Genomic DNA, 12,296 nt, shown 5'->3' on the forward strand with positions numbered 1-12,296 from the left:
AGTATTTAGTAAACAAACTAGTTTATACTGAAGAATAAAGAGATAAGAGAGATGCCCGGGAAGTGAGATAATAATATTATTTTCTTGTTTTTGTATGTTTTTGCAAACTATGCAGTCTAATGGCTTGAAGTAGGCTTTGTGCTCAAATATATATAAAGATGCTGCCTGTCCTTGGTCAGTAAGATAAGGGGCATGTATTTGGTAAGCTGAAGATGAAAAGAACTAACTGTTTCTAGTTTGCAACTTAGATATAATTAATTGCCATGTGTTGCTGTCTTATCATTTGTTTAGAATATGTCATAGTAACTCTTTGTGTTTTAAGGTATAAAGGACCATCTTCAACTGCTTATTTTTTAAGTCTGGTGGTTGCAAGCCAGACTTCCATATGCATTTGAATAAAGGGACTTCTGCTTCACAGACACCTGAACTTTGTCATTTGTTTGACACTACAATACTAACAAAACTATTGTACAGTATTAACTCCCACAGAATTAAAAGTAAATGCTCTGTTTGTGTTCACTAATCAACTACATTCAAAATTAAACATATTCCTTCAAAAACCTAAATTACATGTCATCACTGACCACAATCTACAATGACTCAGAAAAGTTTTTTTATTCATGAATCAAAGAAATACATGAAAAAACCTCGTGAAAAAACTGTGCAGCCTTGTGTCATGCAAGCAATAGGCACAATTTCCATTGTAATATGTGAGAAGGAAATATCACATAACATGAATAGGAAGGGTGTCAGTAACAAGAAACATTGGTAATATAAAACGAGGCTCATATTATGAAACTAATTAACTGGAATTTCTTTAAAAAAGTGGGAAATGGGTGTGTTTTACATGGGAACATGTGAATAAATATTGACCAAAAACTCACTCAGAGCTAACTGAGAAGAGAAGGACAACTGAAAAAATGTTTCTCTACATTATTTTGGCTTCAATCCTTTTTGTGCCAGGTGAGTTATATTTTCTATATTGCAATATAAAACAATATATTTGACTGCAAACTGGCCCAGGTATTGACCAAAAGTATAATTTTGACAAATCTGAACATTATTATTCTTGATGTCATCACAATATTAATATGGCCATCTCTTAAATTGACATGTTTTAATAGAAATATCAATGTACTCTTTTTAATAGTCATATGGTAAATTGAAAATTGAGTTAAAATTTACACCTTTCAGAAATAAACAAAACAAATATACAGACGGCTTGGAGTTCTTAATTTTTACAAACAGCTCTTTCTAAAAAAACAGTTGGCTAGTTCATTTACTGAGCTACAAACAAAACGCCAATAACATCTCCTTGAAGACCTGGTGTTGCCCAAAGAAAAGTTATTTCTAAAAATTTACTTCACTTTGTAGTTAGTTCTCTTGCCAGCACAGAGATCTTAGTTCTCACAAGACGTTGTGGCTGCCACACGCATAAACACTGAGGCTGGTGAGCATCAAAAATAGTCATCCATTCTTAAATCTCCCAGGGCCACTGGTGCACCTCCTGACACTTCACAGTTCTATAGGACAGCTTCTCAAAATCTTCAGTCCAAAATGTATGCTTTACCCACAACGAAGTATGATTTTCCTTCATACTTGTGTTTTAAGGACATGCACAGCAAGAGAAGAATAAAACATCTGAACGTATCATTGGAGGTATGCAGGTCACACCATACAGTTGGCCTTGGCAGGTAAGGATGCTGATTGCATGGAGAAATGAAGATCTCTTTCCACCATGAGAGCACAAAGAAGAGGATTTCACTGGCAGATTCCCAGTGTTGGTTTGAAATATAATGTCAGATGTGCGCTGGTTGTAGGATCCAAGTACACATTCACAGTCTTTTTGGACAATCTATCTCTGCCTCTATTAATGCTAATGTTAATTAAAAGAACTAGACAGTGAATATGAATTTACAGAATACTGATATGTCCAAAATAATGTTGTTTCTTAGTAAATAATTTTAATTAAATGTTTGGTTTTAAAATTTCTTTTAACTTTCATTATTTCATTTGATTATTTCATTATATTGATTCAGATAGATATAATGTAACACATTCAAAAAGATGTAATATTTTATAAAATACTAATATACAATTCTCTATTCTCTATTCTCATGCAGGTTTTGACTTCACACCTTCACCCCTCTCCACCTTGCACTTCCTGAGTGGCCTCTCTGCCCCTCCTGCCTCATCCCCTCCCCCAGCTTTTGTCTTTCTGTGCTATTTAATCTTTGCTGTCTGCCCTTGCTCACACCTGAAGAAGGCTTTACAGCTCAAACTTTGTTTTCTCTCTTCTCTTTTCAGCATGGAATAAACCTATTACTTGTTTCTTTGCAGACTACGCATGCTGACGCAGCTACCCACCTGAACTAATATACAATATACATTAACAATGCTTAAAATTGGTATTACACATGACAATATCTACCAACTAAAAAGTCATATATCAAATGCCTGAATAAAATGTGTTCAGCAATATACTGTACTATTGCAAAATATTATTATTTTTCATCTAGACAACTGCTGTGCTCTGACGTACTGCAATTTAAATCTATATTGATTGAGAATCAATGAGATCTCCTAGGTACATTATGAATAAAGTTATTCTACTTAGGGCAGGTGTGTTGTTGTAAATCTGTTTCTCAATGAGTGTTTTTCTTTACTTGCTTTTGCTCAGGTGTCGATTCGTATTAGTTCGAGTGACTGCTTGCCCCACAACTGTGGGGGCGTCCTAATCCAACGTCGATGGGTTCTGACAGCTGCCTCATGCTTTGGGAGGTAGGAAAATATTTCAGTTTTTAATTTTAAGAGAGCATATGTTTTATTAAAGTAGTTCGTTTTTGAACACTCCACATTGCTGTCATTTTTCCTTATAGCACATTTTTTTGTGATGCTCAACTTTCAAAATGCAGAAGAATTCAATTAATAAACTGCTTGAATACTTTTACTGATAAGTAAAACTTTCTTTTTAACAGTGCACCCTTGGTTGTTGTTCTGGGAGAGCATAATATTTATGGGATAGAGGGAAAGGAGCAGTTCATTCCTGTGGAAAAGAAGATTGTTCATCCTAGCTGGAATCCCAATGACATTACTGCTGGGTTAGTATTACTGTCACACACTGTTTTCAACTCACATTTTTAATGAAGGGACTGATTTAATGAAACTGGAGAATCTGGGCAAAATTAAAAACTGAGAGCCACAAAAAAATGAATACAACAGAGTCATGAAACAGATTTTTAAATTAAATATAAGTACTTATTTGTGACTGTTCTATTATTCAGTGTACTGTGTATGTAATTCTATTGTTGTGTCACTAATGTAAATTAGTAAGAAAGGGGGATATACTTATACAGACAGATTACTTAGTCTTCATTATTATATTATGTTAAACAAGTGCTTTACAGGTAATGGGGACTCCCCTCCATCACCACCAATGTGCAGCCCCACCTGGATGATGCAACAGCAGCTATAGTGCGCCAGTATGCTCACCACACATCAGTTATTAGTGGGGAGGAGAACAGAGTGATGAAGCCAATTCATAGATGGGGATTATTAGGGTTCATGATTGGTAAAGGCCAATGGGGAATTTGGCCAGGGTGCCGGGGTAACACCCCTACTCTTTCAAGAAACACCCTGGGATTTTTAATGACCACAGAGAGTCAGGACTTTGATTAGGGGTGTTATCCGAAAGATTTTACAGTATAGTGTCCCCATCACTATACTGGAGCATTAGGACCCACACAGACCACAGGGTGAGTGCCCCCTACTGGCTCCATCCAGGTACTGACCAGTTAAAAAACATTACAGTAAATGTGCACAAAGTAAGCATTTTTGAAAACCCTAAGACACACATTTTGTATGGGATTGTTACTGAGTGGAACTCTGATTCAAGTGGGAATGCAGTAAGATGCAGAAGATGTAAAATAGGATTCAAGAGCAGAAAGACTATTGAACAAAAGCAAAATATTAAAATGGAATTTCAATATGTACTAAAAAATAAAAGATGAGAACAATAAACTACAAACACAGGACTTCCAGGAAAAGTGAATTTCCTAGTTCCTCAATGAACCTAGTCCAGTATTGTTGATCTCTACAGCACTGCAACAGAGCAGACAGAAGATTTATTTTTTGGCCCTTTAAGCTGATTTCACATGAAAATCCTATATAAAATAACAATTATGTACATTATTATTAAGTGCAAAAGGGTATTTGACAGATACTTGACAAATTACTGTACAAATGCAATGTGCTTCTTTACATAGTGTCTACAGTCTCTTTTCTAGATAACCACCACTTCTGCAATATTCTTAATATTCATCTTCAATACAGTATATAGATTTTGGAATGACTGACATTCCCATGCAGCATAAAACTGTTTCAATTCTTATATCACCTTGTATACTAATTGGCAGAAGTACCTTATGCTGGCTGCCATATGCATGGCAGCATATTATGAAGAATAGTGTTACGGAAATTTACAAAACACCCCTCTCTACTGCATGCAAGTCTAGGTGTACCTGTGGAATGGTGATAAACCTGTCAGTAGAGCGTGTCTTAGTTCAGAGAGCTGTGCATTATTCCTTCATATCCTGTTTAACTGCATGGAATTCTTCCTGTGCTTACTGTGTCATCTGCAGATATGACATTGCCTTGCTGAAGCTGACTCAGGATGCCATTCTGAACACCTATGTCAATGTGGCGACACTGCCCAGCAGTGGTGCCGTCCTTCCAAGCACTTACTGCTACCTTGCCGGCTGGGGACGCACAAGCAGTAAGTTTGCAAAACCTGTTATGTTGTATTTGGTTGTGCCAACGTAGTTATGCCTCTTGCATAATAAGACATTTAAGGTCAGACATTACTAGAATGCTAATGATTTACATTCCTAAGATCCACAAATCACAGGCTTGTGCCTGGGCTACATCATCAGCCACATGAGTTTACAGCTTGTAAAAAGACATTTACTGTAAAAGGTGCATGTCTACCAGTCCTTAGTGTCCCTATGTGGTAGCCATTTTCCCAAATCCTGAGTGCCAATTCTAAATTGGTTGGATGATTTCTGAGTTATTTTTAATATAAGGTGACATTGTAAAAACCATTCCAACTTAATACGCGTTCTCTATAGTTATATGACATTTCAGTTGCTTAAAAAATAGACAGTAGCACATAACAGCCTTTCTGACAATGACATTGTGAATTTTGTCAACAGCCTATGGACAGCTGTCAGCTACCCTTCAACAGGCTTCCATCCCCATTATAAGCTATGGCACATGCTCCAGCAGCTCCTGGTGGGGATCAACTGTAAAGACCACCATGATCTGTGCTGGTGGAGATGGAGCCAGATCAGGCTGTGCTGCAAGTATTACTACTCTAGTCTCATTCTGCAGACAAGTCTCTTCCTACGGAAGCTCAGCCTGCTTTGGGCACAAGCCTGTGCTAATTGCATAGACATAGCCATGATGGATTTTGATAAGTTGGAGGAATTCCGCAAAACTTTCAGCAATATCTCAGTTTTAACTTTTTCTCTGGTTTCAGCAGTGTCTCAGTTGTAATATTTTCTCTGTTTCTTGAGAAGTCTGTTATTTCACAGTTACATTAAGTGATCTTATATTGTACTTGGGTTAAGACATTTTATCACAAAAATACAGTTTTTCTCTTACTGGTCTGCCTTGCACACACTTTAACACATTGAGCAGACCACAAGCATGCTTTATGAGTACAATGCAAATGGAATATTTTTTACTGTCTAATCTGTATGATTTTGCAGGGGGATGGTGGGGGAGCCCTGAACTGCTATATAAATGGACGATATGAAGTACATGGAGTGTTTAGCTTTATGTCTTCCCTGGGCTGCAATGTTTCCCAGAAGCCCGACGTCTTCACACGCATCTCTGCGTACATTGGCTGGATCAACACTGTGAGTTGCAATCTACACCTTTGTCTTATGGCTCTAAATGAGTTTTGAAAGCTTAAACCAAAAGGCTTTAAGTGGTGTTGCGGTGATACTTTTCATTTTCCCCAAATATTTGGATTAGAGAAGGTAAACTAGGCTCCTGCTATAAGTGGTGTTGGTGGACTAGTAGATAACACCATTCCATTTGGACCAGAATGGAATAAAATGTTAAATTAAGGTGAGCTGGCTAAATTCATACCTTAACTTGCATAATGTAGCGCTTCTAAAAAACCCTTTAAGTTTGTTGATAAAGAAATCTCTCACTTTCTACTGAATCCACTGCATATTTGGGTAGATGAGGTACAACCCTCAGGTAGGAGCTGCACTTCAGTCGAGGAAAAAGTCAGTACTTTTGTAAATATAATCACATTTCTTGTGATTTTTACACTAAAATTATTGTATTGCTTCAAAACAACTATAACTTTCTTTCTTAAGATACTTCGTTTGTCTTTATTCAGAACTGAACATTTAGTAAATGTATGGTACTTTTAAGACACTCTCTTGACGTTTCTCTTATCTAGGTCATCGCCAGCTATTAGATATCTGTGGGCTGCTGTGCATGGACCACAATTCCTACAGTACATTAGAATCATGTGGACACCTGTTTCCTGATGAGGAATATAGCAGAGCATGGAACTATTATACATCCAAAAAAGTAAACAATAAAATTGTTGAAGCAAATACAATTTGTATTTATGATCATTATTTCAGCACTCTTTATTATCACTAGAATGTTTTAGAGACCTTTAATTGATTAATTTTATCAAGCTATATTGTACCACTGGTGAGCTCACTCTCTAAACCAGGGCTACTGAACTGTGGTAGTACATACCATCCACTTTTTTTCAGATTTTATTCTGCCAACTCGTTATTTATTTAATCGATAATGAGAGGAATTATGAAACCTTTTAAAGTGCAAGTTATTGTTATAACTTGGAGCTATTGCTTCTCCATCTTACTGGAGAATTGTTTGATTTAAAGGTATTTTGCAATTTATATAATGTACTTTTACGTACAATATAACACAACGTGTGTTTATACAGCACTTTTAGAAGTAATTATCTTAAAATGCTCATATTATAACATTCTGTAAACCTTTTACAATGTTTAATTACAATGTCAAGAAGATAAAAATACTGTACGCATGAACAACAGCTGGCAGAAGGACTAGTAAGAAGATGTTAATTTGCTGATGCACTCAATGTTGCTTGCTACAGTACAGATGCAGCCATTCAAAATGCGCGGTACAAACCCGCGGTACGGTAAACTACCCACAAGTGATTGGCTGGCCAAAATGACCGACAGGGGCACTCGTGGTGCATTGGCTGGTAGTGAAAAGATTTAATCATTTACTGTCTTTACTGTGCACATTTTAATCTGCTTAGTTTTGAATATTTATATGGAATTTTACCACTAAAGGGAAATTTTAGTAGCTGAGCATAAAAAGAAGAGGAGCATAACACATCTGAAGGTCATAAACGATATTAATTTAGGAACATAAACATTACTGTATGTACGTAAACTGTACTGTGTATGGCTGGTCTTGGTAGTTTAAAGAAAAAATACACACCAGTCTTCCATTTCTCCCTAAACATTTTAAGCATGAAAGTTTTATGAAATGGTACCCAAATATGCGATTGCTGTATAGAATGAATTTTAATTTCCACCGGACTGTTACATTTCTACCGGACTGTTACACCAACGCATTAGCATGTTAAAGCGATTTCATTGAGGAGCCTAGCTTTCTTAACTAGTAAGTACTGTACTTCCTTGGTTTTGGAGGGGGGAGGTGTCTTTCGCTGGAAATCTCGCCCCCTTCTACTTTGAAAATACCTGTGAAACCGGTTTAATTCGTCACAGCCAGCACTCCCGCAGAGAGGGGGGTTGTACTCGTTAATGTCTGAGCCGGAACACATCATTATATCTCATTTTGTATTTCTATAAAAAAATCGTTTGCCCAGCCTAACACTATTGTTGTTATTGTTTTTATCCTGTAAAGCGCTTTGAGGAGCACAGCTTTCTCACCACTTAGATTACTTTTTGATACCATCCTTACACAAAGCAGAAACTTCTTGTATTTTCCGATGACATACAAATGGAAAGATTACAGATTTTAATCGTCTTTTTTCTGAACCAGGGAAAATCTGATCATGTTTCTCTATAACAATAATAAAAAACTTTATTTTACATATCACCTTTAAAAGTGGCATCTCAAAGCAATACAGTAGATGTAAACCACAGATTACAAAGTAAATACCCAGACAAACGCAAACGCGTTTTTAATAAAATGCTTTTATTCATTCAGCAGAGAGAGCGTAAAACCTGGGCATAACAGCTGTTCCTTTTTCTGATCACTCGCTCTCTGGATAAACGTCTTGCCTGTCCTGTTCTTTGTTTTCCTAATTTGCTGATTATGCCTTCTGCGATCCACTCCTGCCCTCACACCTAAAGAAGACTATTTTAAATTTCTTTGCGCGGTCCATTGTGCAATTAACCCTTGTATGTGCTGTCCTTAAGGTGATATCACATAAAGGTGATATGTAAAATAATGTTTTTTTATTATTGTTATAGAGAAACATGATCAGATTTTCCCCGGTTCAGAAAAAAAGATCTAAAGTATACTAGTTTGTCACTAGTATACTTTTAATACAGTCTTTGCTGTTCTCTTGAGATCCTTGTGATATTTCGAGCTCTGGTTGAATGATAAGTGTCGCAGTTTAAATCTCTCTCTCTCAATTCAATTCAAGGTGCTTTATTAGCATGACAGATGGGTACAATCAGTGTTGGGTATTTACTTGGTAGTGACTTTGAGATGCCACTTTTAAAGGTGATATATAAAATCAAGGCTTTAACTTGCTTTAACTACGCAAGTCTGAGTTCTTGTGTCTGTCCTATCCGAACCCGAAAGTATTACAATATGTATCTTTATAGCAGGTGGTGTACAGCTTTTTAGTATAGATTACACTTTTCTAAAATGTATTTAAAAAATAAAAACGATTACAATCTAATCTTTCCACGTTTGATCCCAAGATCCCAAGAAAAATAAATCTAAACGGGGAGAAAGCTATGCTGAAAGTTTATTAAGATACTTAGAAGATAAAGATATCAATTTATGTTGCATTTGTCTGATTGTGAATAAAAGAACACATATATTTAAACACGCGTTTGCGATTTAAATCAAAACGTGATTTAAATCAATATGTTTATATTGTAACGCATAGGTGACTATTCATTGTTATTAAAATGACTTAAATTCGATCATGTTGTGATATTTAGAAATATAAAAGTCAATTATTTGTCCATAATATTGCTATTCTATTTTTTCAAAGAAATGTCGCAGTACACGAATATAATCATATCGTTATTAATTTCTTTAGATACCGATTCCATATTATATTAGCAGAAAAGCTTAAAACTACCACTTTTTTACACGCTATTTCACATTAGTTAAAGACTTCGATGCTTAAAATGTTTAGGGAGAAATGGAATACTGGTGTGTATTTTTTCTTTAAAGTACCGATTCCTGGAATCTGACTGGCTGACACCCTTCTGAAGTGGTTCCATAATATCTGGTATACTGTGCTCTTGAGGATCCTTGTGATATTTTGAGCTCTGGTTGAATGATAAGTGTCGCAGTTTAAATAATTTTCGTAGTTAGAAATTATGAAATGCTCTGTTAAAAGCAAGGGAGTTTTTATGTCCGTTGCAGTAAAAGAAAATGCCTGACAAAGTAGGGCTTGGACAGATTCCAAGTGCTTGTACAAATGTGCTAAAGAAATTATACTTTGAGTTTACAGCTTGTCCAAAGTCATTCATTATTAATACTATTAGTAATATCTTCGGTAAAGGCTTTGATGCATAAATATTTCTGATAAAGGTAGGTTGTGTACTTTTGTCCAACTGAGCAATCTTGCTTTCATAAAATATACCAACTTTTTATTGACTGATGATTAACATGCTGTAATACACAGTTTAAATTTAAAAGCTCAAATGCTGTACATGAGAGGTTAAGCTTTATTGGCTCCTCCTGGCGGTTTTACAAGATGATGCCAGATACTTTCCGGCATGACGTCAAATGACGCGATTTACCCCTTGATACTGTGTGATACTGCGACACGCCCACCGGGGTATACCGCGAAATACCCCACCCATTTTGAATGGCTGCATCTGTATGTGTGCTATTTACTAATCTTAGCATTGATGTGCTTAACAAGTGTTCCTGTTTAAGGGCATCTTTAAAATCCCTTACTCTCTCTGAGCATCCTGGAAATTGTTGGAATTGAAGATGCTAAGAAGATAGTTGATTGCTGGTGAGCAGCCTAGCTGTCAAGCTGTATGTAGTTGGTTACCTTTTTCCAGTTTATTTAGAAGCTTGAGAGTATCTAGGGTTTATTTTAGCTTGTTGTTTTTGTTATCTGTACTGTACTTATATCTGTTATAAGTACTGTAAATCAAATCAATTTCTTAAAAAATCTATCTGCTGACCTTGGCATGCATCTATGCGTTGTGTCCCATCCAGTTGTGTACCCTGTGGCAACCTCACGGCATCACACTTCTTTCTTAAAACTCCTGTGTGAAACAAAAAAAAAAACAGATTTATTAATTATTTATAAATAAATTTATTATAAAATATAAATATAAAATATAAAAAATAATAATAATAGATTTATTAAAACATTTACAGTCTATGTGACACTGTGAAGAATTACATCAGTAGAATGAATTGACATTTGTACTAAGTTGGTTTAAATTCTATCTTTAATCTTTTTTTTAATTATAAGTGTTTATCTACATTCCAACACAAAAAGCAGTTGTCAGAACCCAGAGACTATAGATAATAAATAATTCCTTACACTTATATAGCACTTTTCTGGACACTCCTCAAAGTGTTTTACAGGTAATGGGGACACTCCTCCACCACCACCAGTGTGCAGCCCCACCTGGATGATGCGACAGCAACCATAGTGCACTCACAACACACCAGCTATCAGTGGGAAGGAGAACAGAGAGCCAATTCATAGATGGGAATCTTTGAGAAACACCATGGCATTTTTAATTACCCCAGAGAGTCAGGATCTTGTTTTTTCATCTCATCTCAGGTGGGACACTGCAATTGTGCCCATTGAGAAAGTGCTTCAGCCAAATTCATCCTGTAAAACCTTAGCTAAGTTGAATCAATTTGTTTGAAACTATTTCTAAAAACCATAATGCCCCTTCAGATCCATTTTGAATTGTTTTGAGACATGATTATAACTCCTTATTATAACACCATACTTACCTTATTAAGTCTTTTTGGAGGTTTAGGTACATGTATTGAGGAAGTGAAGATATGAAATTGAATTGGCAGCTACTGTAGGTTTTACTTTCGAATGTCTGACATAACGTTTTTTTCATAAGGATTTTGTTCACTGCAAATTCTATATGGAAATCTACAAATCAAGTAGTTACTAGAAAACATTAATTTTAATTTATTTTCATAGTACAAAAGCTCTTTATTGGCCATGTTACTTGCTACCTGTTAATCAAGATAAATAGTTCTCCAAGACCATTTCACTAAAAATGTGTTTAGTTCTCAGGTAGTACAGGAAATGTTTACTTCAAGTTTTTAAATGTGTTTTTGCTTATTTAGTTCTGCTTCACATATATCTATTTTGCCTCATTTTCTGATGTACAAGTTTTTTCTTAATATTGACAAGCTTAATCATTCCCAATACTCCTGAATTATAACTGTTATTTCATGATATAGCCACACGTTTTTAAATTCGATTTTTTTGCATGTAAGGTACAGCAGCTTTAAACTGAGTTTTTAGTATGTAAATAAGGGATTAAAAACAATAATCATCAGTACTTTGTATTACATTATTGCAAAAACAAATTACTAATAAAAAAAACATCTATATTAATTTTTAGTAATCCAAAATGAAAGCGATCACAGTACGCTTTTACAAGAGGTAGGCAATCCTGTGTGTTGCACAGCATGGCCATATGTTGTAAATGCAGATCTGTATCTGCTGGATTTTTTCACTCAAAAAACATCTCTCCACAAAGAACTCCACTGTGGTGATTGAAGGGGATCTCAAATCAAAATTGCAAGGAATCGATGTTCTCTTCTGTAGCAATCTCTCTACACGGTGATTTATGATCTCTATGTAGAGATAGCTTGTTAACAGACAGCTTGAATTATTATCTTTAAAGAAGTGAAACGGATAGTCTTATTAAATGCTCTTAGAATTAGCAAATTGGGAACACTCCTAAGTCAGAGTATACAAATGTAAAGTAATGTGTCCTAGAATCGTATTTAGGACAGACCAGTGAAAGAATGGCACAATAATCAAATATCTG

General features: G+C 35.6%; 1 protein-coding gene across 1 annotated transcript; it reads left to right on the top strand.

Moving 5' to 3' along the window:
* The first annotated feature begins 920 nt into the window (after positions 1-920).
* Positions 921-6,493, top strand: LOC148836272 (chymotrypsin-like elastase family member 1). The gene is made up of 8 exons (XM_088914020.1): positions 921-963; positions 1,612-1,694; positions 2,681-2,781; positions 2,979-3,101; positions 4,641-4,774; positions 5,211-5,356; positions 5,769-5,918; positions 6,476-6,493. The coding sequence occupies exons 1-8, from the start codon at positions 921-923 to the stop codon at positions 6,491-6,493; spliced, it is 798 nt and encodes a 265-aa protein (XP_088770146.1).
* Positions 6,494-12,296: the final 5,803 nt, after the last annotated feature.

Source organism: Atractosteus spatula, chromosome 4 (assembly GCF_055471065.1).
Source record: "Atractosteus spatula isolate fAtrSpa1 chromosome 4, fAtrSpa1.hap1, whole genome shotgun sequence".
NCBI lineage: Eukaryota > Metazoa > Chordata > Actinopteri > Semionotiformes > Lepisosteidae > Atractosteus > Atractosteus spatula.

Coding starts and splice junctions, on each gene's coding strand:
- LOC148836272 (XM_088914020.1), top strand. CDS start 921: ATGTTTCTCTACATTATTTTGGCTTCAATCCTTTTTGTGCCAG. Junction 3,102..4,640: donor CCCAATGACATTACTGCTGG/GTTAGTATTACT, acceptor TGTCATCTGCAG/ATATGACATTGCCTTGCTGA. Junction 5,357..5,768: donor GAGCCAGATCAGGCTGTGCT/GCAAGTATTACT, acceptor ATGATTTTGCAG/GGGGATGGTGGGGGAGCCCT.